Raw genomic sequence first — 26,142 nt, forward strand, 5'->3', positions numbered from 1 at the left:
TCTCCTAGAATTAAGTTATATTTTGGTCACGTACAAGGAGTGGTAGACCACATGAAATGTAGGATTCTTAAGCTTAAGACATATTTTCAATTCATTCACATGGGAAAAGTTAATCACCAAAGTAGAATAGACTTTAAATACACTGGGACATAACTTAGCTGCTCTAAGTACAAAACAAGACCTATTTTGACATATATGTGGAGTGTATGCATTGCCTGATTTGATAGGCCTTAAACGTCTTTGATTTTCTACCTAAAAAGATTCCTATTCTCACATGGGTGCAAAAATCACATGATCGTGTTTCAAGGAGGTTAAGGTGCAAAAACATGTTTGGTCCCTTTTCTGATTTTTTTTGTTTTTTTTGTTAAAAGTTCATGGAAGAAAGATAATTCATTTTGCCTCCTCAGAAATGATATGTGACCGACAGGCTGTTCTGAGCTTAGTCAACGTTGCAGTGGAGAGACTTCCAGGTTCAGTGAAGATTTTCTGGGACAAGAAAAACTGGATGAATAATTAGATCGCATAAGCAAAGCTTTTGTTTTCTCTGCCTTCTCTTACCTGCATGAAAGAATGACATTCATCCACAAATGGTCCCCGTGCCATCAGTTTGAAGATTTGACATATGTCTGGCAAGGACTGGGCTTGTTCAATTAGATTTCTGTAGCGAAGAATGAGTGTCAATGCGACACGGAACAGTATTTTCGAGCCTTCGTAGAACAGGCAGTCCCAAATTCGTAGCACAGTCTGAAACAAGGGCATTAAAATAAAACACAATGTTGACATCGAGTGTAGCAAGAATTGTTGTATTGTAAAATGGCGCTTTTAAAGCTTTTCTATGAACCTAACCCTCGCTCACCTCCACAGGCAGAATGTCTATGTAGAGACAGATGAACCATCGAGACACCACTAGAGTCCACATTACATTGTGATCTGCCATGACCTTCCAAACTTTGGGGAACTTAACCTTCACCAGCTCCCCCAACACTTCCTGATCTGTTTTCAAGCCGAGCATGGCTGGACTGTAGTAGTCTGCCGACAGACGTGTGCGTCACTCAATAGGCCATAAAACAGAATGCAAAATAACCCAAACATACACACACCTGGTAAAATCCTGCCAACAAGTGCATCCATCAGCCAGAAAGATTTTTCTTCATCTTTTGTTATGATGAGTAGATACCCAGCTATAAAATTCATGCCCTAAAGATGAAAAAAAATACACAGTTGACAAAGAAAAATAGTACCCCAAATGGTTAATGATGACTAAAGGGATGTGTTAACAATCCAAAGTACTCTACAATGCTTTGAGAGTCGAGATTAACATCCATCCTAGTTAGGGTGGTGGGGTGCCGGAGTCTATCCCAGCTCATTTAAGGAGAAAGGCAGACTACACTGGTCGCCGGTCCCATGTCGAATTTATATTTATAAAAAAATGTCTTGCCAGTTACATTGACAAGAAATCACTTTGGCAAACATAAAAAGTAAAATGATCAAGGTAATGGATTTATTTTGAAAATCTGCAATGTACTGTTAGCACGCCCTACTAAGATGCACTGTACCTATAGAGCAGGTTCTTTAAAAATCAATTAATTGAAAAGGTTCCATTATGGGGGTTCCTGGTCTGGTGGTCCTCTACAATGTTTGAACATAAATGTCAAAAAAACAATAGGTGTGGAGATATTGTTTTTTTTCCCAATGCAGTTTCAGTGTTTTTTCTTGTTCTGTTACCTGACAATAACCCACAGATGCATTGTGGTGACCGTAGGCCAGCAGCACATTGTACAAAGCTTTCTGCAGACACGGGTTGGATGTCTTCCGAAACAGCACATGGTCAGGAAACGTTCTGTTCAAGTCTTGAAAGGAAAAGGAAAATCAGACACCTTCAAGAGCAGTCGATTGTGCCACATGTGAACCTGGGCTATCTAGTGTGGATAAAAAATAAAATAAAATAAAATAAAAACACAACCTGTAGAGATGGTCTCCACCAGTTTGGGGTCATGTTGAGCACCAAGCAGGGTGTGGTAGTAGCCTGGATTCTTCTCTAGCTGCTCTTGAGCTCCACTAGCCACCATCCAGATCAGAGCTCGATGCTCATTGGGTATTCCTTTACGTATATAGCGCTTCACTGAAGTAGAAGGAACAGTAAGGTTTGCTGTCTGCAAAACAAAGTTGTTGTGGTGCTTTGCCTTTTTACACATACATTTCAAATTCCTCTGGACCTTGTGCTTGCGCTTCAGCAGTTTTGACCACTTGATGGACCTTTGAGTGAGCACCACAAGATACTCCGACATTAGTTCCTCATACGACTCGTAGTCAAAGTCTTTTGGACGCTCAAAGCCGTATGGATCCACGCTGCGTGATATATGGCAAAATGAAGATTATACGCTGTATTAATTATTTGAGCAGCATTGTCAGGATGAATTGACACTTGTTGAACTTAGTTCGGTGGATTTGCACATTCTGTTACATACAGAAAAAAAACTCAAAATCAACAGTTAGGCGTTTACATCCTGGTCTACTCATGTAATCCTTGACTCGAATACTGGATGGAATACTGTCTATATTTTGCTGTGGGGAAAGTGGGTTGCTCAGAGTAGTACCTTTAAGATGATTAGGTAACATAATAAGCTTAACACTTCAAAGAAGAGTGAACACTTAGGTGGGAAAGAAGCACTGCAGTCACTTGAATTCATCTGATAACATGTTGAAAACTAAATATTTACAGTTGGCGTCAACAGTTCCTATTACCAAAACAAAGGCAAGGCTTCCATGAAGAAGGTAACATTAAAAGGCCTGTTGGTAAAAAGTTCCCTTTTTTATGAGTTGCAGTTCCAGGTTGTTTTAATATAAACTATTTTGATTCTCTCTTACAGTAGCATGACAAAATAGGTGGGGGATGTTTTTATTTGTAACAACACTGCAAACATTGTTCATAACACAACATATTTGTTGTACTACTGTAAATATACACGGGTCATTTTCCCCACTCAATGATTGCCTGCCCCCTATAAGAGTTTATAGTTACACTCATTCCAGACTTTCATTAAAAAGAAATCATATTTTTTTATGCATATCTGGTGTTGCCATGAATTGTCTCGTGTGCATTACGAGTTGTCGCGGTATTTCGGCTAATGTCGACAGGTGAATACAATTTGGGACTGATTTGATTTCGCAAATGTGAAAATGTGAAACTATGACATGAGGTGATAGATTCATTTTTCACGAGTTTTAACCAGTATATTTGAGATTAATAGTCCATACCTGTCCACTCTGTCTTTGGCCGTGCCACCGGGGGAAGAGGTAATAGTAGTAGTAGTGTTTTTCTCCATAGCTTTTCTCTTTTCCTCGCTCGCTTTGGATCCCTTTTCCTTCTTTCCCGGCCGAGATGTATTAGAGTTCAGCTTTAGTAGAATGGGATCTCTTTTTCCCTGCAATATTGCTAAACGCTATTCAAAGAAACACATTTTATAGCAACGTTCCGTTCATCGTTGTTTCCTTTCTCTGGGTGCTTAAGTAAATCGCTTTATTTTTGTTGAACAAGTTCGCCATATGGAGAGAACTTGTAGTCGGACTTTTTCCTCCATTCAAATGCACCTGCTGTTTTGGCTCGCCTTCTTCGTCACATCGGAACAGATCGGTGCGAAGATCGCGAAGATCTGAGCTTGTCTGCGAAGCTAAAGATTTGCTTGATCTCCCCAGGTTGTTGGTGGAAGAAGCTATAGACTCGACGAGTTTGCACTGGGATTCACATGTAAATCACTAAACCACGTGGTGCCTTCACGTGCATCAGGTAACATGCCAATGTGTGTGTAGTCCTTTCATTTAGTTCAGGGGTGGTGAACAAGTTAGACACAGAGCCAAAATTTTAAACTGTGAAAGTCAAAGAGCCACACCTTAATGCAGAAGCAGCATAAAAAATTCCAACTCCCAAATTAGTTTTTAAATATAATTCATTATTTGATGTTAATGGGCCCTGATGAATTTGAGTGTGTTTTAACAAAGAATAGAAATAAGAGAAAATTGAAATGAGCTACAGTAGATACAAAATATGATTAGAAGCAAAGAGGCACATTTATTTTGGCCGGGAGCCGCATGTGACTCGAGAGCCAGGTGTTCGCCACCCCCTGGTTTAGTTGGACAGGATCAAACATGAACCAGAATCAAAACAACACTACATTTGTACCAATAGGTTAAACTTCTGTTTCCACCTCCCTATATACATACTATAATATTTAACTTTGATTGTATGGTCTGCAACCCTTCTCCTTATGTCTGTTTTAATATCCCCAAGAAAGTTACCTGAATCTGAAACAAATGTTGTATCATGACAACCCCCCTTGTCACTGCCTGGAGGCAAGGTGGAGACAGTACTATTGTTAAAGGGAGGGTCATTACCTTTATAATGTGTATCGGGCAGAAATTATCTTCCTTTAAAACCTGCTGAAGTCAGTGCTGTGGTGCAACTTGCCAAAGGTGAATGTGGGATTGTGGTATGGGTAATCACAGTGGCGGGCCATCAGGGCCTTCAAGGCCTTCTTTACTGGCCTAAGAAATATCTCAATCATATATTATATTTTGTCCATCGATACTTATTAAAGCATTCCAAATTGTCTGTTAGCTTCCTTTCATTGCTTTCCCCCCTGGTTGCACTGCTTCCAGGTGCGTGTTTTCATATTGAAGCATTTAACCAATTACATTTCAGCCATTTGTTGCCAGGGTCAGAAATCTGCCTCAAGGCCTTCACAATCAGTTCTGCGAGCTCTGCCGCTTTAAACAAGGGTCGATAAGACTGTTGCTTTAACCAATCAGATTTCGAGTTGGCAACACCACAATGTATTGTCGCGGGCGTAGGGATACGTCATCGCTTTCACCAACTATGATTGGCTAGTGATTAGCCAGAGCTACCACACTGTATTTGGAGCGAGCTGCACAAGCAAATATATTGTTGTGTTGATTTGAAGCCATTTTCAAGACAGACAATGCCAGAAATACGACAGGACAGGCTTGACTTTCAGCATTAGCTTCGATGGCGATAGAAAAGAAGGAAGAAAGAAAAGAGGATGGATATTGTGTACAGTTAAAAAGGATTTTTGGTGAGTAAAGTATGGCCATATTCCTAAATAATATTTCAATTGTGAGCCAAGTTCTGATATCTGAAAAGCTCCAGTGTTTGTATTTAAGCTCCAGTGTTTGTATTTAATCACTAAATGCTGCTAGGAAGTGGATTTTACCCCAGTTTAGGGCAATTTTTGCCACTTCGCCATTGACGTCCATCGCTGTCTTTTCCCGGGGAAATCAACCACTGGCCCGGTTGTAATGTCTGAAAAGCTCCAGTATTTGTATTTGATCATTAAATGCTGCTAGGAAGTGGATTTTACCCGTTGAAGGCGCTACGACAAAATGCACGGACCGCCACTGGGTAATCATATAGTACTCTAGACAACGAACTCAGGCACATTTCAATGATTGTTTTTTTTCTTTTAATGCTCACAGGTACTGGGATGAGATCCTGCCTGAGGCACAGTTGTCTCATCTTCTCAGCTCAAGGGTTCCATATCGGACACTGGACTTTGCATGATCTCATTGTAACTGTGGGGGTCTACTCCAAGTATGCCAGGCTCCGTTCTCCAAATATATGCATGGTAGGTTGTTTGCTCACACCAAATTGTGGGCGTATGTGTGGGAATGTCAGTACAAAGGTTTGGTTTTTTGTCTCTGGCACCCAGTTCATGGTGCACCCATCACCCTCTGCAAATGAATGAATGAATACAAAGATTGCATCTTTAATATTATTTCAATAACTTAAACTTCAAATTGTAATTTAATGAATTTATTTATGGATCACACAGCTCATAGTTTACACAGACAGCATTTTAAGGCCTCAATTAACTGCGAGGGGAACAAAAGGGTCCAATAACATGTGACCTTAGTTATTTCTATAACTGGGAGAAATCTTGAAAGGCTTCTTTTTTATGAGACAAGTTTTTCCTTTTGAATTCATATTGATTTGTTTGTCTCGTTTTTGAAACTCCCATCCTTTTATGTGTACTGTGTAGTTGGCACCAATCTAGAAAGTAAAGGTGTCTGTAAATCGAATGACTTTGGGTTTGTATGTCTGCTTGACAGATGGGTCTTCATAGTTTATAGATGTATACTTTGGTCTCTGAACCTTTTGGGGTGCTTTAGCAGGGTACATAAGCATGTTGACTGTGGCCTCAGGTTGAGAACAATGTGGTACTTCTGTACATTTTTCTTTGTCTTCAAACCCTTCAATCCCATCATTTTTTGTCTGGAATGTTGTCTCTGTTGCTGCATTGACACTTTCCACCTTCATGTTAAAAGGACAAGGCTCCTTTGGTCTCTGAACATTTTGGGGTGTTTTAGCAGGGTACATAAGCATGCTGACTGTGGCCTCAGGTTGAGAACAATGTGGTACTTCTGTACATCTTTCTTTGTCATCAAACCCTCCAATCCCATCATTTTGGGGCTGGAATGTTGTCTCTGTTGCTGCATTGACACTTTCCACCTTCATGTTAAAAGGACAAGGCTCCTCAGAAGTCCCCTTTGTCCTTAATCCAGCTCCCAGAGCATTTTTAGAAGCATTTGGTGGTGAGGTCATCATTTCAGCCAAAGCAGCCACTGTGTGCAGTGCTGGTTGACAGGAGGGATACATAATGTCATCACATTGTTGAGCATCGAATCGACAAATGTGTGGAACGATACAGTGGTGCGTTCTTACAGCTTTTTGCTGATTTGGGTCATGCGTCAATTCTTTACCAATTGAGAATCCCCCTAAATAGGTGTGTTCTTCTATGATTTTAATGTCCAGGCCAGATGAAGTTTCATCTTTCTCTTTTTTGAAATATTGTTTAGGAGAAGAGTCCCTACATATGGACCATAGCATGGTCAATGGAAGAATAACGGCCAAATGGCACTTGGGTGGGGTATCGCTTTGCAGAAGAACCCTGTGTGGACTCAGAAGTGACCAGTGTGTTACACATCTAAAAAGTACGGTTTCCTGACTAGCATACTTCAGTTTAGCTGTGGTACATCTTTGCGCTTGTATTTTGCCAGAACCCCAATATTGTGCACCTCCATTTGCATTATCATCTACTAAATGAAAACTCTTATTATTGTTATCCAAATCTGGCTGCATTCGCTCTACTTTCAAGTTCAGGCATTGCATCTTTTCAGGCTTTTTTTGGTCCTCGTTTGTTCTCTTATTTGATGTCAACGGCACAGTTAAACCTTTCAATGGGACCTTTTTACACCGTATTTGTTTGTGGCTAATTGCATCCATAGTTGGTTTGTGCACCCCCTCACAGCAATCGACCCGCTGTTTTACACTGACTGTTCCAGAAGGTCTCTCACTTGAATATTTAGATTTGATCCCATTAGACACAATGGCAATGTTCTCAAATCTTGCCATCAAGCATGACATGAGGATCCCCTTTCCACTTACTGTTGTATTCATTGGCTGCTCTGATGTCTTTAGTCTTATTTCCTTCTGCTCAGTAATGGCAAACTTGGCCACAATATCTTTTACACTCCGACCTCTCTTCAGCTTGTGCTCCCGTGTTTCTTTGCTATTTTTGCGAATTGCATATCCACTATCTTGCTTGTGATTCTGAGCATCGGACATAGCTCTCCTGGGTGATAGAGTTCCTACCTCCCTTCTGTTTGTTAGTGGGGGTTTAGAGGTGGTCCTTATGAATCTGGACTGGAGCAGCCGGAATGTAGTCAGACGCTGGACTACTGGTTCTTCTATGTGTCCATCTTCTCCACACAGTCTTTCACAAATTTCTTGGTTTTGTCCTTGTCGTTTCTTCTCTGCGATTCTAGAACTCTTTTCCCAAGGTTCTCTTTTGCTCGTTTTAAGGAAGGCCTGATTCACTGGCATGTGACTTGTTTTAAATTCTTCCTGTTTAAGGGAAATCTGGATTTTCTGAACAGGGCCATTTCTCTTTCTCTCGGGGGAAGGTGTAAAAACTAGCTCATCCACATCTTGGGTCCTGTTGAAGAGGTCCTGCGTCAGGTAGTGCAGAAGAGTTTCCAGAATCCCTCGGAGCGCAGGATGGCAGTTGCGGTCTCTTAACAACTTCCGCAATCTACTGGCATCAGGGGTGATACAGGCTTTCTGAGAATCTGGTCTATAGAAAATAGAGGATAAGCAAAACTTAAGGCACATGACTATGCTTAGTTTAGCAGTTTAATAAATAAATGAAATCATTTATATTTCAGTTTTCTTTTTTCAAATATGTCCAGTTTTATTTAGCTCCCACAGATTAAGTAACTATTAAATGAAACATAGGTCTTAATTTTTCTCCCATGTATCTTATTGAAGGTATGTGATTGAGAAAAATTATGCAAATATACATACTGAAGCTCTGTCACCTTTAGTTGACTAGTTTTTACCTAATATAATGTCAGATAAGATACCATACTGCAAATAAAGGAAGAAAAAAACTGTCGAAAAAAGTGTAAAAGTGTAAAAAAAAAAGAGACAAAGTGTAAAAAAGTGAATTATATTGTTATACTCATGTTTGTGGCTATTGCCTATGATTTATTTTTAAGAACTCCATGGTGAAAAGAATTAAAGAGAAAACTAATAAACTCCCTGCCAAACATATCAACCAGGATTTCCATTAATCAGAATTGATTAGTTCATTGCACAATGGACAAAACAAAATTAAAATAGTAGCATACATCCAGAAACATTATCATTCAGAAATATCAAAATAAAAGTCATGGTCTTTGTATATTTAAGTACTTTTTAATAAGTGCTGTGTTATGGTTAATTCACATGCTATAACTAATGGGTGAATCACATTTCAGATGGCTATAAATATACTATTGCACTACACACAGGTGGTATGGATAAGTAATTCCACAAGTGAAGTCTCCATCAAATGACAGTTATCAAAATTTATCTCAATGACAATGTCTTTGTGAGTTTTTTAATTGTATTAATATTTTGTGTGCAGTGCAACATGTATAGAAAGCATCAGTTTCAGTGGTCTTAATACAGGTTAGCAGTAAAAATAAGTGGTGTGTTACCACAGTTTGCCTTAAGATGCCATAAGATTACTTTTCCCAGAGCAATTAAACACAATCCAACCCATTTAGTGTATATTTAAATCAATTCTACTTATATAATGTTGAATATACTTCCTTATGGAATATAGGCTTATTAGTTAATTGAAATAATTGACACACAATAGCTTATCCTCATGTGATTCGTTGGTGAAACATAGGTGATTTATAAATCGCAAGAAAAGTGTGTATAGGGTGAAAAGAGAATGTTGCACTAAAAGAAATCTGCCAGAACTAGAGAAAAGTGCAGGGATGAGGTGTCTTTGGCCCGTGCAGTTCCATTGAAAACTATTCTGCTTGTGAAGTGCAGTTTTACTTGTCAATGCACTTCTCCGCTGATGCTGCTCTGTAAAGCTTTTCTCCAAGCTCCTCCAAACGCTCCCTTTTTTCTAAATCCTGGTAGAGGCTTGAAGGAACTTGTCTTAGACCATGCACTAGGCCATAGAGACAACCCGCGATTAGGCCCGTGGCTTCACTCTCCCCTAAAATACAGAAATCACAGAGAAAAATGTCTTCTATCCAATTCACCAATCTATACTTCAAATTACTCGAGAACTAACCTCCATGAAACATGGCTCTTTTGCATAGTTCCGCCCAGTCATTCCCAGCAATCAGAAGAGCATCATAGGCTATCATAGGGGCATCATGTCCCCTACGGCCAGCACGCCCTTCTGAACTCCATCGCTTGTACATCTGTATTAACAAAAATGCAGAGCTGTAAGAGAAGCTTCTAACTGTATTCTGAAGTTGAACTTTTGACAAGGAATTACCTTATCTGTGTCTTCAGCATCATAGCGATTGTCAAACAATGGTTTGTTCTGCCCATCTTTTTCTAAACCCCTTTCTTCCAAGTAAAATTGCCACTTTGCCTCAAAGTAGAACCAGTTTTCCTGATATTCTGCAAAAATAGAGGTTAAAACAATACCCTTTTTCATAATGTGCACACAGTCCTGGCCCATGTTAAAAATGGGGCACTGTCCAATTCATTGGTTCATTATGCCACGCTGGTTCAGTTGACACAGCAATATTTTGCATATGAACAGAAATTTAGTCTCACCTGCTATATGGCGTATGGTCTTCTTAAGGTACTCCTCAGCACGTGGGATGACCTTCATGAGGTCACGGCCCCAGGTATTTAGGGGTTTACCCTGGATTGCGTAGGATGCAAACAGTGCTGTTGTCAGGGAACCCAGGAATCCTGAAAGTCAGTAGTAATTAGAAGTGAAACTAGGTTTTTAGTAGAACATAATATATATTCACAACTGCTAAGAAAAAACAGGCTGTGGTTAGATCACCTGTGGGATGGTTGTGGGTCATCCGGCCAGTTTCAATGCTGACCTCTACTAGACTTTCAAGGCTCTCAGGTTGCCAGTATCTCATTCCCACACACATGGCCTTGGCAGCTGCCCCGAACCCTGACCCTAAACAACACATGCAATTCAGATTTTTTTCCCCTCAATCCTATCCTATTTTACTGCGAGAGAAGCATCCGCCTATCCTCAGTGACCTTTTTCATTAAAGGGTGTATGCCAAGCAAGGAGAAAATTATGAGGTTTGAGGTGCACACAGCCTTCCACTGTAGCCGGATCAGGATTTCTACCCTGAAGAGACGCCATGGCTTGAACGTAGAGACGCACCAGCTCGCGGTAAAGATCCTCCAGACACCAGTAATCTGTATACACAGAAAGTAATTCTGAGCCATTCATAAATGGCACGCAAGAGGAGACGAGTGTTGCTGAAGTGGGCTAAGTTTAGCTTCAGTCTACAACGCAACAGATTAGAGCAAGCATACCTCAAGCAAGTGGAGACAGTACAACACAAACTGGTTAGCTGGGATGCACGAGGAACTCTCAAAGCCATTGATGAAAAAGGACCAAGTCTAATATGAAGGTCTTTTGCACGTTCAAACTGACTGATTAAAAATGTCACAAGGAGAAGAGGAATATAATTGCATACTTAAAATACACTGTAAATTCTTTTAAAAAAGGAAGAGGAACATGCTTTTCCATTTGTTTCTATTATATGGCTAGTCATCCTTCAAAAAACATGTTTTTGTTTAAATTAAACACGCACTAAACACTTATATTTAATGGAAAGTAATATTTCAGTCTGGCTCTTTTCATGTTATATATACTGTACGTGTGCATGTGTGCTAGTATTCCAGGATACTATGGCTAAATGGGGATACCTAATCTCAAAAGATGTCATCACCATATTATTGCAACCTTGTCACCAGCAAACTCTGACCAGCTATTGTTCAATGGGAGCCTATCTTTTGAATGCTATTTTAAACTTCACCCTCCTGAATATTTATTGCCATCTTTTGAAGGGCTTAAGAAGATTCATGATCAGGTCATAGATACTGCATTACTTCTGGAAGATATTTTGATTTTGCCTGGATGCAAGGACCTAAGATTGTCTACAACGGTTTTATTTCAGAAACATTGTTAAAGGAATTGTTTAATAACCAAAAAAATCTTTAAAAAAAAGACTTAAATGATAAACAATGTTTAACACAATCCAGAACCCAAACATACCTGTTGTGAGGGCCTCTGCTGTTGTCATGTGCATTAACGTTGCATCACTCAATGGCCAGTTATCAGGGTCCAATTTTAGTGCTCCCAGGCCGCCCAAAGACTCCAGTTCTTCTTGGATCTTTTTGCCTGATATGCAACTTTCCCAGTGACCTTTTCTGTAGCCCAAAGCATCACCAACACCACCCAGGAGCATGCCTGCCTTGAATTTTTCCATGGTTTGTGAGTCCCACTTTAGGCACGTTAATGGCACTCCCAAATAATCAGAGACACAAGATTCTATGAACTTCCAACAAATGTTCAAGTTTTGAATTCCTTTCAGCCTTAGCTCTTATTCCACACGCCAGAGATTTAAAAAAAAAAGGGCGTGGACAAGATCTGCCGCAAAATAACCTATAAAACGTTTGACAGTGGCAAAATTTTCATAGTCCTTGTGTCTTTACCCACTTTCATGATCATAGCTGTCCTCCAGTTTTTCACCAGTAGTCCGTGGGAAATCCAGTTCAGTCGTATTCAGTGCACAGATACACTCTTTGTGTCGAGTGGTCACTTGTATCAAAGTTCTACATTGTCGTCCATAGCTTCTTTATGCTGTCTGTGGTATGTTCATGGGAATCCGCTGTCTCCTAAAAAGGCAATGCCCTTTGCTCTATAGCTTAAAAGCCCGATGCCTCAGTTTGTTGGTAGTGATGGAGCCTTGAAGAGATGCTAATTTGCTGCTCGTCAGCTGGTGCTGGACCATGTTGATATTCCACCACACCCCATGGGAGGAGAGTAATGATGAATCATCTTCAGTTTAACCAATCGTTCTTTGTAGCTCAAGTTAATCCTAAACATACTCTTTCAGACCTATTTAAACACTACCCAGTTGTCCTGCCTTTTAGTTTACCTGATGTCTTTCCTTAAACTGTTGAGCAAAGCAGACAAATGTTTTATTTGAAACCTATCCTTGGGTACCTTTATCCTCAAACCCTTATGTGAATTGTCATTTGATTGTAAACCCAAACATTTAGGTAATAAGAGACATACCATTACCACAAGGGCTTATGGATACTGACAATGATGATGACATGAAGTTGGAATGTAACCTGATAAGAGACAACTGTTACCAAGCAGATATAGACTCTCTCACACACAAATACACACCAGACAGGGCTTCTTGTACGGCAATCAGCGTCACGGTCTTTGAAATGTTTACATATTGTTTTGAATAATGAATGTTGAAACACCTACATAGAAACAAAAGTAGTGATGTTGTCAATACAATGTCTTGAAAATCAGTGACCATAAAAGTTTTTTTTTTATTTTGAGAAAACAGCTTTCTTTGTGATGCGTTTATTTTATACTTTGAATCAATCCACCACCAATACGCGACACATTACTTTTGCATTGTACTGATTCAAGTATTCTGTGTTTGTAGTTGTAAAATCCCCATTTTTAACACATTGATTTCCGAATGGAAAATCATACACATTCAAGGTACTGTAACAAAGTGAAATAATCAATTCATTTCCTTTGTGATCAGGCAAAGTTAATAAGTAATGAGATAGTCATTTCAATTAATTTCACTGACATGCTTTATTGATGATCTTTTGTAAAACAATGACACTTTCATTGGGAGAACAAAATCTCTTTCCTTGCTATGGAAAACCTTAGGGTGACCAGAAACAGATAACATGTACAAAAATGTAACACCTTTGACCATCTTTAAGATGACACATTTTCCATTCACAATGCCATGCACTGAGGTCACCAGCGAATTGTCCAGCGTATGTATAATTCACAATAATAGTGCAAGCAAGCCTAGCGTACCAAAAGTACACCTGGAGCTCTGAAATATGGGTGTAACTCCTCAAAACCTGTTTTGTTGCATCCACATTTAATGCAGGTTTGAGAATCACATGTTGAAAGCTTTGTGAAGGCAACAGTGCAAATTAATGTATCGCAGGTTAATAAGTCTTGGTAACAAACTAAAGGAGAAAAAAATGTGTGACGTAGTCACGCTTCACCTCATGGGGTGTGTTTAAATGGGTGTCGTTCAAAGCTAGCGACAATGTCAATGTGAGACATTTTCTGATACAAACCATTTACGTATTATGGAATTATGAGCTCAGTGTAAACAGAATACATTTCAAATACTGATGAATTGAATGTTGACGTGAAATGTAGCAGCTTACAGTGCGCTAGAAAATGTGAATATATATATCTGTGCACTTAGTCCTCATTCACCAGGATATGTGTAGTTGCTAAAGAAACTGAGAAAATATTTTTTCATTAAATAGTATGAAACTGAGGGCCAACTATTCATGATTAAGTACAGTGTTATACTGTAAGTACTGTGACCTTGCTGGTATTGAAAGTGAAATCACGTGAGTACAAAATATGGCGCTCCATATTCAACTTAATCCATGTTAAAAATAACCACAAATAGCCATTTACTAGTTATAAAAGCAAATTAAAATGTTCATCATGAAACCAACCACAACATCCATATAATAACAACCAAGTGCACATTTTGTTCATCTCTCACTGAGTGTCAGAGAGATTGTCAATGGCAACTTTGCGCAACAGAAACATGGAGGATTTATTGTACCGTTCCATTCTTTTACTGGCAAATGGAAGACGCAAGGTGCTTTTGCACCAAAAAGCTCACTCTCGCTACCCCCTTCATGTGCAAAAGTTTTAGGTCAGTGAGCCGAGTCCACACCGGCATGGTGAAGGTTTGTCCATAAATGACAAGTACCAAGAGACCGTCACTTCTGAAGTCGACAAAAACATCTTCATCCATGAACAGCCCGGCATCTCATGCAGGCTCAAAGTTCAAGAACACTGCAGACAAGACTCCCGTGAATGTCTGTTTGGCTTATTGTTTGAAAAGTATCATTCACTTCAGAAAAAAGAAAAAAACGGGAGAAGTCCAGTCACAGCAATAAGCATGGAACATTATGTCATGCCGCCTTTCCCCCCCATCACGATTGGTCGGGCAAACTCCACAAAGTCATCTATAAGAACAGGCCATGCCCCTGAGAAGAGAGTTGGAAAATATACAGAATTAGTTACTTCTCACTTCATATTATGCTGCATGCAAATTCTAATGTATTAAAGTGTTGAGCTGCAAATAATCTCCCTTGAGAAAAATAATGACTACTCCAAGAGGAGCAGCCAGAAAATCAACATGTAGATTTATTGTAACAATTTACAACTTCATTAACTCACCCTCTTCATCATAATTTGACATGTCATCTGCAATCATATTGCCAAAATCAAGAAGGAGATTCCATGTGTCCTTTGGGATAGAGCGCTTGTGATGCTCCTGAGTGCAACACAGTAACATCCCCATAGTTGAAAAGGAGAAAAAAAAGAAATTCTACCATTTCACTGATCCTAATCCAACATGCGTGAGTTTCGATTACTTTTCCCTCTCACCTGCAAGAATCTGTTCCAAAGATCCAAAAACTTGAAGCGACCATTGAGGACTAGATTCCAGTAGGCAACCGCCATCTCTAACTCTAAAACAGGAAGAAACATGGACCCTATCAGTTGGGATGAATACACGTCAAAACATTTCCATTTTTCTCCTTACCTAAACCTTTCTGTCCTGGATTCTTGGCGAAATTAAAAGTAAACTGGTAAAAGTCTTTAAATTTCCCAGTGTCTTTCAGCTCCTGCTCTAATCTGGGAAGGATGGCTTTCAGTTTGTCCGGAGTGTCACAGCTGGATGGAATTCAAGAAAAAAAAAACGTTATTCACATTAATTCAGTGCTATTGGCGGCAACATACGTCCAAGAGGGAGGAGAGTAAAGACTAGGGTATGACAGGACTGGGTAACCCTTACTCATCGGGTGCCATTGATGCTAACACTAACGGAAGTTAGTCTAGAGTAAGAATCTCATGTAGCGTAAAGATATAATTTGATTATTTTGGAGAAATCAAGTCAGTCATTTTTGAGTACTTCTCACCCAAGATCTGCCATTCCATCCAGGAACTCTTTCTTGCTGAACTCGCATTGTGTGGCCGCCCTGAACTTCCATGCTACCACCAATATGCTCATGCTGGCCGGGTCCAGGGTCAAGTCATCGCAAAACTGTTGGATTCCATCGATACCGATTTTGTTGTCATCCTGGGGGTCTGCAAAGATAGAACAGAAATGTGATCAAACCACTGTAGATTGGCCTCTCAGTCTCACTCAGTCCAAAATACTCACCTTTATACCTGTTATAAAGCTGTTCCAGCTTCTTGCGATCTACTGAGTTTTTCATGGATTCTTTATAGTACAGGTCCGGATTTTGGAAGTAGTTGTCAGTTGCGACCTCTAGTTTCCAATCATTCTGTGACAGGCAATATACGGCAGTCCTCTCTCCTGCCTGTGTGAAGGACATGAACTGCCGAACTTTGTCTCTCTGCGACGACTTTAACTTATGCTGGAAGAAGAATTCACACCACAAGCGCCGTGGGGTAAACAATGGACCATGAATAAACAGTGGAAGTCAACACAACATTGCAAAGCCTTCAGCTACGCAACCCTTAAAATGTGGTGCTCATTTAACTCATTATGTGCCATTTGTCCAATCAATTTTGACTGGGAGGCCTCACAGCAAATCTCTAGTGCAGTCAATGGCAGTGAAAAATGAGCATTCGCAGCCAGTACTCCCAGTTTGAATGAACTGGACGCCAATTGTTTGGGGTTGTGCCGTTTCAATTCTCAGCGTCGGCATTAAATATGGCTATTTTGGGAATATTTGTTTTGGGTTACGAGATCGGATCCGATGGAGTATTACCATGTCTTATCAGCTGCTGTAAATCAGACCACTGGGTTAACCCAGTATGATTGCTTCTGTTTAGAAAGCAATGACAGTAAATTAGCATTGTGTAATATTTGTGTAACAAAACATTTCTCAAAGAGGCACCCGAAGGACACACTGAAATACAAAAAAAAAACACGATTCATCATCTGAAAATAGCTACTATTACAGCTTTTTATTTTAAACTAGTTAGAATGTATATATTTATTATTGAATGTGTTTTTGTAACCATGTACGGCAGAGATTTGCAGCAATAGTTATTTATTTTGTAAAACCAAGTAAAAGGGATATCTGTAATATTGGTTGCGATATTTTCAGCATGAATAAATAAAATAAATCAGCATAACATATCACGAAAAAAATCGGCTAAAAAGTAAAAATAAAATTTAAAAAAAATCTGCATTGAGATGTTCATACTATCGTTGTCATTGGCAGGCAACGAGTTAATATGGAAAGATACACGTGTTTGTTTTCAACAGCAACACTACTACTTCTGTGCCTCTTATGAAATACTAAACCAAACGCAGGTGCGTGCAGACAAAATATTGAAGAAGCTCGAAAAGAATGACAGAAATCTCCCGATTATTTGCACCTTTATAATGCAATGATAAATGAATCCAGAACTGGTCAACATCCGCTGTTACTCTTGCAGGACTGCCGACTCGACCCACCTGGGATCGAACAGTGCCCATTCACCGATCCGTGACACGAAGACACAGGATCCTAAGAGTGGTCTCTACGATCGGAAGAGCAGCAAAGGGGGTCGTTGCAATCCACTCCCAAAAAAGGAAAAGGTACGTGCCCCAAGCGATGTCGTGCCCGTTCCAAATATACCAACCACTGACCTTCCCTTACCATTATACTGCCAATTCCATCACAGTAAGACCACGACACTAGCCTAAAGGCACTACGGTCAATTGGCTTGTCATAACGTCAAAATCTGGAAGACGGACAGACCCTGGATTGGCATTTTGAACAGTTGTTGTGGTATCGCGTTTTGAATTGTACCTACCATTTTATCCCCCGCTGTTTTGGCCAACATATCTGCTTAGTCTTTGTGCGCATGCGCCAGGAGAATTGCGCTGCTGTGTGCCCCCTTGAATCATGGGAAATGTAGTCCAGACGGCGGCAAAGACCGTGTGACTTGACGTCTATTTTTGAACCTTATCTCATGTATTCGGGGCGAAAGTTTTGCAGAAGAATGCCAACATTATGATCGCTTGATAGAAGATTCGTGGGGATAAAAACTCAAGTCATTCTTAATCATTTAAACATGTTATTGCAGCAATCGGTTGATTATGTCCAATTGCGTCTTCGATCAACATTGGCTGCATTCCACGCTTGAACTAAAAGTACATTTTAAAACTAGAATACTGCGTCAAAATTAAATCGGCATTCAATATTCGTGTTCGTTTTGGGCACGCTAGGAGGAAAAACAAAACTACAACTCCCATACCGAAGCAGATCGATTGTTTCGGAAGTAAAAATAAGTTAAAAGCCGACAAGCCGAACAGGTACTCCAACTACAGAGCAACGTAGAAAACGTTATTAAAAATGGACCAAGGGAAATAAGTACCTGCGCAGAAGAGTGTTGCTGCTGGCGCGGGGGGTTGAATAAAAGTTGCTTTGGTTAAGTTATGTGACACGACTCGGCAGGCGGGGGGAGCCATCGGTGCAATACAACAAGCCGATTGTTTTCCGGCTTTTTCACTCGTACATTGGAGACAGCGCAGTGGGAATGTTTCGCAGGTAAGCCTCCGTCTATCCACGTGTTTAATCAACCTGAGACGGATTCACCTTTTTCTGGCGAGAGGATCTGTTGGGATTTCTTTCAATTCCTGGGCAATTTTAGTTTTAATTTTATTTTATACTCGATTGCGTCTGAAGGCGTGTAGTTGCGCGTCGACTACTCGCGAGCTGAGAAATGAGCAAGTAAGGGGTTTTATATATTAATGCATTTTTGTTTTTGTTTCTGATAACTCAATGTCATTCATTAACCCTTTGTAGACAAAGTGACTATTTTTTATCATTTATAATATTGACCCATGAAGACCTAGCCAACTAACTTATCTATGTTGACTACTACTTATTTATTATATTGACTACTTATTTATTGGTTATTTAATTATTCTTATTCATATTCTTCTTCTTCTTCTTATTATTATTATTATTATTATTATTATTGCTATTATTATCATCATTGTTATTTTTATTATTGTTGTAATTATTATCATAATTGTTATTATTGTTATTAATTGATTATTTATTTGTTTTTTATTTATTATGTATTGATTTTTTATTGATTATTTGTTTGTTGTTCTTATTTGTGCACTTATTGGTGTATAATGACAATATTAGCATTCAATTCAATGCGACATCACATTTTGGTTATTAGTTATTATTTTAAATGTACAATTAATAATTATTTGTGCGTGGAGATTTTTGATTTTTAAAATTATATCTCAATAAATTATTCAAAGGATTTATTGTCATATGCACAGTAAAAGTACATTTTACTGCACAATTAAATGTTTACTTTGCTGTCTACTCAGCAGTGCCAGAACAACAAAATAAAACATTAAAAAGGGAAAATTCAAATCCCAACAGTCCAAACAAATGATGTTAAAATAAACAAGTACAGGAAATGTCTTTAGTTTGGAAAATTGATCGATTATAATGATTAAAAACAGATCTACAGTCTGTTTTTTTGCCCCCAGATGATTTAAATGAGTTCCCTATTAAGGTCTGACGTTTCGAAAATCCTTGTATTGTGGAATTTTCACTTTAATTGCAGTGATTGATCAGTCAGAAAACCAAAATTTTGCTTTCGCTCTTCCCGAAGCAACTTCTCGCGGAATTTAAAGCAATATCTATACGACACCACAATGTCTTCATCACGTGATGTAGTTTAATTAGTTACATGCAAAGTGGGTCAAGCATTGTTTAGTACTTCGGTATTGGGATAATTTTCAGGGTGGTGTTCTTGTTGGTTTTCCTGCCAAGTTGTCCAAGCCTACTTGAGACTTGAAAGTGTTTTCAAAAAGTCATCTTTAGAAATCAAACGCGTTCGAATATCAGGTTGCCATCTTGTCTTCTGATCCATGAAAAAGACATTTTCAAAACAGCTTCCAATCAAATGTCGTTTAATCCATAAACTTTTCCACCTCCAATTGACTCTTGTTTAGCATCAATGTATAGATTGGAACATGAGGAATTCATACAGTTCAGTAAAACTAGTTTGACAAAATGTTTACAAATTTGACAAAAAGCCTGAAAGAAAATATCAGTTGAATCACACCATTTTGCAAACTAAGTTATTTTTATGAATGTGTGTTTTCACTACAGAGGCCACCTTGTGAACAGTGCTGCTATTGACTTATAGCAGTAGCTTTAACCAAGCAGAAGGAAGGGGGAGCAGTTTGGAAGATTATCATCACTCAGCATCACTCATGCTGAATAAGGTAAGCAGCCCTTTAGTAGATGAGTTGTAAACATTGCCTATGTATTGAATTTACACAAGACAAAGTGCAGTATCACTGGACAATTGAGGGGCAGTCTTGAAAGTTCAACCCCAGTATGTATTCAAATTTAGGTCAGTCAGTGCTACAAACCACACTTGGAATGTCAGACAAGTCAAATACACTTGTTAACTTACTTCAAAGTTCAATTGGGTGCAGAGCAAATTGAAAAAAAGCTTTAACCACACCCTAAAGCTTCACTGTCTCTGAACGTATCGAAGTGTTCCTGTTTTTACAATTATCTAGTTCACAAGTTTTTTTAAAAGTTTTTTTACAGAGCACAGGTCCAAATTATAACTTTTTTAGACATGTTTCTTGCCACTGCTTTTAGAATCATTGGAATTAGTTCCCATTATAACTATTTATTATCATTTCAGTTACTAGTCAACACTTTTTTAAAACTTTGGTTTCAGTCATTTTTGGTGAAGCTTCATAACAGCACCCGTCTCTTCATATACTTTTTTCTGTCTGTCACAATTTGCAGGCTTATTTTTAATTGGTCCACTCACTCTAGTTGGGAGTGATCTCCTCTTTGAATGCATATTGCTTATTTGCTTCTGTGGCTTGGACTGGCCGTGGCATCTCCTGTGGAGCACAAAAAACATGTGGCTCCAAAAATCGTCATGAAAAATCGCAGAAGTGTGGATGTACAACAACCCAAAAGCTGGTTGTTCACCGACTGCAAGTGGTTGAGCAAACTTATACGGCAAAAAAAGGTGGTTGTCGAACAGCTGGGAAGCACCGCACTTGGTATTAAGCGAGACCAAAACCTTTCAGAAATTGAGCGTCAGTTTCAGGTAAAGGATGGTTTATTTTGTCAAACAGATTGCATTATTTGAGCAAAAATATCTTAAGTAACATGTAATACAATACTCCTTAAGACAATGTAACTTCTTTGTGTGGTAGGAATACGATCTTGTTCTTGTTGTATTAATGCTATTGTGCAATAATCATTTCCTTCAGGTGAATACAATACAGGTTCTACAGAAAGTGTTGAATGAGAGCGAGCAAATGGTATTCCAGGCTATAAACAGTCTGCAAAGGGCCTTGCAGGGAGACTATAAGGATCTGGTCAAGATTAGGGAGAGCAGCAAACAGAGGTTGGAGTCCCTCAGGAAGGCAGCCATCCAGGTGACCACAACACAAAAATCTGTTAACTAGTGATTGTGTAGTTAACTAGTGCATATCTTTAATTTTAGGTTTGTAGGATACAGGGAAATATCTACATCATTGAAAAGTATAGCTGCAATATTGCCTAGCAGGATTTACAATAGACCTCAAGAAGTATATTTCAAAATTTGTCACCAAATACATGAAATATGTTTGAATAGAAGTGCTGAAAACATAAAAAGACTGAGAATGATTTAGTACCGAATGACTGAGATGTAGCATTAAATTCTGTTACCTTCTCTGTCCTCTGGATGTTTGGGCATGGCTAAAACAGTGTTTGCTGTAAATCGACATATGACACAAGGATGCCTTCCTTCTGTTATATGATGGACTAGTCATGTCATTCCTACTGTTACTATTTGGATTGGCCAACTGAAAACTTCCTCACTCATAAAACCTTGACACAGTTCTATCACTACTCTGTGCACTTATCCTTCTAGCTATGCACACATTGAAGTTTTTTTGTGTTGCCCAGCAACCCTAACCAGGACAAGCGGTAGTATTATAGATGAATGAATAAATCTTATGTCGTCTTCTCCTCTTTTCATTGGCTAAATTCTTCTAGGAGGAGCAGGAATATGTTGAACTGGTGGCTGCGGAAAAGCACCAGCAGGAGGCTGTAAAAAGCATCCTTGCCCAAAATAAGACTTTGTCCATGGTTGATGAAATCCTAGAAAATGTGAGGAAGGCAGCAGACCGACTGGAAGAGGACATTGAGGAACATGCCTTTGACAATAACAAAAAGGTTAACATGCATAACAGTCCTGTGGGGAGGAGTTCCTTCCAGATTAATTCTTGTACTAAGGTGGATAGGGTGTGACGTGTTTTCTTTCTACACTCTTTGGTTTTTGCTATAGATGCAGGGAGTGAATGTCGAAGCCGTACTTAGAGTGGATGGTGATGAGGAAAACGGAAACAAGAGAAAGAACAAATCAAATCAAAGGGAAGTAGAAAGCGACCTGGGCCTGAGCATGCTCATTGACTCTCAAAACAACCAATATGTGCTGACCAAACCCAGAGATTCCACAATTCCAAGAGCAGACCCTCATTTTATCAAGGTCAGTTTATTCATTTTTGTTTTTATGGGTTGTACAACATGTCATGTTTTTGCAAAAAGATTGTAAATGTGGATTATTACATGATGTCACATTGCATGTGATATCAAAAGCGCTGGTCATCCTTTACATAATCCCAAACATGGAATAGTATGACTGTATTTATCACCATTCTTTTTTGTGTAGGATTTGGTTTCTGTGGTGATGTTGTCGCTACCCTGTGGCTGGACATGCAGTCTGGTGGGTCTTCCTCCCATGTTTGGATACATCATCTGTGGAGTCCTGCTCGGACCATCTGGTTTCAACAGCATCAAAGTGTGTGTCTGTCACTGCAAAATTGAAGTTCTCATTATTGGTTGTGTTGATTTTATTCCCTGTGTACAATAGTCTATGGTCCAGGTGGAGACTTTGGGAGAATTGGGGGTCTTCTTTACTCTCTTTGTGGTAGGACTGGAGTTCTCACCTGAGCGTCTTCGAAAGGTTAGATATGAGTTTATTTAGAGCTCTTCATCCAATTTAGCATAACCATTCATATTCATATTGTGTGCAGGTATGGAAATTGTCCGTGCAGGGGTCCTGCTACCTGTGCCTGCTCATGGTTATTAGTGGCTTGTTATGGGGACAAGTGCTGAACATTCAACCTATCCAGACAGTCTTCATTGCCGTTTGTCTATCACTGTCAAGCACCCCGTTAGTGTCTCGTTTCTTAGCAGGGTCAAGCAGAGGGGAGAAAGAAGGTTAGTGCATTCATTTGCCCTACTGTTTTCCAAAATCTGCATTGTAAAAGAAGGTTTCAATTTGACATGGAACATATCTTGGACAGAGGTTTCATGACATTAAAAGATATGGTGAATTTAATATATTTTTTTATTTTATTATACTTGCTACAGTTTTCTTTGTTTAACTGTTAAATGTATACTTTATTCAGTGCAAATGTTACATTAAACCATGAGTAAAAATATGTTTTCATCTTTGTTGTGCACCTGCATTTGGTGATCACAATATTAATGTCATCCCTTGGATGAGGAAAAGCTGTCAGTCATACGTACAGCACTAATAAATATGAAAATACACCCATGGCATAGGTTGAAAATTAAAATTCTCCCTTAAATTTTTGTAAAAAAAACATGTTGGGTACGGATCTTGTATTGCTTTCCTTGGAATGTACTAGTGTAGGTTAGGTGTTGGTTTATTGCATGTTGCGCATAGATATTTTGAAATGATCTAAATTTTTCAACTTAAGATACTGTTGCTATCCTAAAATGACAATTGTCAACCGCTCAGTTAATGTCTTCACCAGCTTTTTTTCGTGACATGTAACATGTCACTGTTCTGTCTGCGTGAAACAGGTGAGCTTGACTACAGCAGTGTACTCCTCGGAACTTTAGTGATGCAAGATGTTCAACTTGGCCTATTCATAGCTGTCATGCCCACTATGATACAAGCTCAAGGTGGAGAAACAGAAAGGTCAGTTACCCTTCCCCTCAAGTATCTTTTTCCTCAAGGCAGCCATGCAAGATGTCACTGGTAAAACCCAAACAATTCCCTCTGTGTACCACAGCTTCCTGCTTGAAAGTTTTCGCGTGCTGTCTCTCCTGGGGCGTGTCCTGGCATCTCTGGCTGCCGTGATACTCCTCTGTCTTTTGCTCAAATCGTATGTGGTTGGCCCCTTTTACAAGAAGTTGCATGCGGAGAACAAAGGCAACAAGGAGATTCTGGTGCTGGGGATAGCAGCTTTTGTTTTTTTCATGCTAACGGTATTTTTAAAGTTTTTATTTTTTATTTTTGTTGTTGTCCTTAAGCTATTTACCATATCAAGGGGGATATAGTGTTGCTTTTTCAATATGCTGTTTGAGGGGGGTAAGGATCTATCAGGGTACAAATAGCAAAACTACACATGTAATTATTGTATTTAATATTTTTCCTTATTTTTCGTTACTTTTTCCCGTCGCTTTGAACCCTGGGGTTTATTTCACTGTGCAGCTAATCCGGTTATTTTTACAGCCTACTTGAGCTACCTTTTGTTTGGTGTAAATATCTGGATAAGTGTGGCTAGTAGTATAGTGAACATGATTTATAGTTTTCTCATCAAATTTGGTGGATGTGGCTTCTAATCAGGTGTGCCTTAAAGTCCGAAAATTATTAATTTCCACTGCCACCAAAAAGCTTCAGAATTTTTCGCACTGAATTCACGTTGATTTATTTTGTATGATTGTGGTGCAGATCCATAGTACACTGAAATTACACTGAAAATACAAATTGATAAAAAAATAAATATAAAAATGAAATCTCAGAGACATTAATATATTAATACTCCGACTGTAAGTTTAACCAGTTTGAGTGGATCGTTAGTTGATGTTTAGATTGCCCAACTGTAAAGAAACATGTTTATTTATTATGTGTATGATCTCTTGTTAAGGTCACAGATATTCTGGATGTTTCAATGGAGTTGGGCTGCTTCCTGGCTGGAGCTTTGCTATCCTCCCAGGGTCATATGGTCACTGCCGAGGTCATGGGATGCTTTGAGCCAATTCAACATTTCCTCGCCATCATCTTCTTCGCCTCAATTGGTCAGAGAGCCGCAATGATTTTATGACATTACAATATTTCAGTCTTCTACTTTTGATTCTAACTTTATATGGTGCCGCAGGTCTCCATGTGTTCCCTACGTTCGTACTGTATGAACTCACCATTCTGGTGGCACTCACACTTACACTGGTCATATTAAAGGTAGCAGCATTGTTCCTCCTCATGTATGATTTCTTCCCTGTCCTTATAATTCTCAAGTCCTCTTCCATCATTGTTTCTCGTCTTCTCCAAGTTCATCTTGTCAGTCCTGGTGTTATATGTCATCCTGCCACCAAGCTCTCGTCACATTAGTTGGATCGTCTCGGCAGGTCTGGCGCAAGTCAGCGAGTTCTCCTTTGTCCTAAGCAGCCGTGCGCGTCGTGCCGGCATCATCTCCAGAGAGGTCAGTCGCGTTTTGACAATCCATCACATATGAGATGTCTTCCCCGCTGTATGAAGTTTAGCAACCACTAAAATAGTTCTTAGATTGTAACGCTAAACTCTGGGTGAGTCTAGAATATACAGAAGAATGAACTTATTCAATTTAGTTTTCACTGTGTTTTCTACTTAGGTGTACCTGCTTGTCCTCAGTGTCAGCACCCTCAGCTTGCTAATGGCACCAGTCCTTTGGAAATTGACTACCTACCAATGGGTGTCTCGAAGAACTGTCACATGACCAGGCCCTCATTCTTAACTATATGTTACAAGGAGGTAAAATTGCATCGGGAATTTGCTTCATTTTCTCTTCCGATTCCATCAAATGGGGTTGGTGCAAATTCATTTTCTGCTAATTTATAAGGTGTGTTAATAATATCACCTTCGAGATTACTCCAACTTCCTTTCCTTGTGTGCCTCTTCTGTTGGTATGCTAGTGGCATATTTAACTACGACCAAAAACAAAAACCTCATCGTTATCATTTGCAATGAATGTATACATGTTCCACTGTCATAGCTGTATTTGAACCCATCATACTTGAATACATTCAACTAAAAGAGATCAAAAAATGTCATTTGATACTCACATCAATAGACATACCAAATTCTTAAAACATAAAGCACAAAAACTTTTTTTTTCAAGTTTCCATGTTTCTACGAAATACAAGATGACGACAGATTGGGTAAAAACTTGGCATTTTGAACAATTAAAACATGAAACATAAATGTGCTACATTGGCTTGATCAGGTTGCATCATCTTAATTTTTTTTGTTTTTTATATTTGATTTTTTTGCTATGATCCATGTAATTTAAATGCTTCACATAGTTATTCTTGCAAATATATTAATCTGCATTTAAAAAAAACAAATCTTTTTGGACCAATTACCATTGCATTCCACATTAATTAATCTATTTATTTTTTTATCTACGCACTGTTCTTATGTGACATTATGTACATTAAATTGAAAC

At 39.0% G+C, this 26,142-nt stretch overlaps 4 protein-coding genes across 8 annotated transcripts in view; 1 reads left to right on the plus strand and 3 right to left on the minus strand.

Annotated features, from left to right (window-relative positions):
• grtp1a (growth hormone regulated TBC protein 1a) lies at positions 1-3,872 on the minus strand. The gene is made up of 8 exons (XM_077594857.1): positions 3,259-3,872; positions 2,198-2,349; positions 1,964-2,122; positions 1,726-1,850; positions 1,101-1,197; positions 857-1,029; positions 559-744; positions 1-486 (listed from the first exon to the last, which is right to left on the minus strand). Exons 1-8 carry the CDS (start codon positions 3,324-3,326, stop codon positions 391-393), a joined length of 1,056 nt encoding a protein of 351 aa, XP_077450983.1. The 5' UTR covers positions 3,327-3,872; the 3' UTR covers positions 1-390.
• Positions 3,137-26,142, plus strand: part of slc9d1 (solute carrier family 9 member D1) — a 27,358-nt gene continuing 4,352 nt past the window's right edge. The window contains exons 1-19 of the mRNA XM_077594853.1: positions 3,137-3,297; positions 3,697-3,787; positions 5,491-5,639; positions 17,079-17,220; positions 17,307-18,175; positions 19,772-19,887; positions 20,429-20,741; positions 20,908-21,075; positions 21,680-21,859; positions 21,972-22,172; positions 22,356-22,484; positions 22,557-22,649; positions 22,720-22,906; positions 23,519-23,636; positions 23,731-23,926; positions 24,589-24,739; positions 24,820-24,899; positions 24,991-25,140; positions 25,309-25,448. Of these exons, the coding sequence (XP_077450979.1) occupies positions 20,481-20,741; positions 20,908-21,075; positions 21,680-21,859; positions 21,972-22,172; positions 22,356-22,484; positions 22,557-22,649; positions 22,720-22,906; positions 23,519-23,636; positions 23,731-23,926; positions 24,589-24,739; positions 24,820-24,899; positions 24,991-25,140; positions 25,309-25,413 (2,019 nt within the window). The 5' untranslated portion in view covers positions 3,137-3,297; positions 3,697-3,787; positions 5,491-5,639; ... (2 more) ...; positions 19,772-19,887; positions 20,429-20,480 and the 3' untranslated portion in view covers positions 25,414-25,448. The remainder of the gene's footprint in view (positions 3,298-3,696; positions 3,788-5,490; positions 5,640-17,078; positions 17,221-17,306; positions 18,176-19,771; positions 19,888-20,428; positions 20,742-20,907; positions 21,076-21,679; positions 21,860-21,971; positions 22,173-22,355; positions 22,485-22,556; positions 22,650-22,719; positions 22,907-23,518; positions 23,637-23,730; positions 23,927-24,588; positions 24,740-24,819; positions 24,900-24,990; positions 25,141-25,308; positions 25,449-26,142) is intronic.
• Positions 9,301-11,968, minus strand: adprhl1 (ADP-ribosylhydrolase like 1). Its single transcript, XM_077594866.1, has 7 exons — positions 11,628-11,968; positions 10,598-10,762; positions 10,386-10,511; positions 10,148-10,288; positions 9,861-9,988; positions 9,651-9,783; positions 9,301-9,572 (listed from the first exon to the last, which is right to left on the minus strand). The coding sequence occupies exons 1-7, from the start codon at positions 11,839-11,841 to the stop codon at positions 9,403-9,405; spliced, it is 1,077 nt and encodes a 358-aa protein (XP_077450992.1). The 5' UTR covers positions 11,842-11,968; the 3' UTR covers positions 9,301-9,402.
• Positions 13,184-18,206, minus strand: dcun1d2b (DCN1, defective in cullin neddylation 1, domain containing 2b). Of its 5 annotated transcripts, XM_077594861.1 has the most exons (8): positions 17,439-17,453; positions 17,019-17,366; positions 15,829-16,045; positions 15,584-15,752; positions 15,208-15,338; positions 15,051-15,133; positions 14,841-14,937; positions 13,184-14,647 (listed from the first exon to the last, which is right to left on the minus strand). In XM_077594861.1, exons 2-8 carry the CDS (start codon positions 17,058-17,060, stop codon positions 14,568-14,570), a joined length of 819 nt encoding a protein of 272 aa, XP_077450987.1. In that variant the 5' UTR covers positions 17,061-17,366; positions 17,439-17,453; the 3' UTR covers positions 13,184-14,567. The 5 variants fall into 5 exon arrangements, with proteins under 5 accessions (XP_077450987.1, XP_077450991.1, XP_077450988.1 ...); XM_077594865.1 differs by lacking the exons at positions 17,019-17,366; positions 17,439-17,453 and adding an exon at positions 18,003-18,206; XM_077594862.1 differs by lacking the exon at positions 17,019-17,366 and having other exon boundaries at positions 17,439-17,647.

The sequence above is a fragment of the Stigmatopora argus genome, chromosome 2, assembly GCF_051989625.1.
Source record: "Stigmatopora argus isolate UIUO_Sarg chromosome 2, RoL_Sarg_1.0, whole genome shotgun sequence".
NCBI lineage: Eukaryota > Metazoa > Chordata > Actinopteri > Syngnathiformes > Syngnathidae > Stigmatopora > Stigmatopora argus.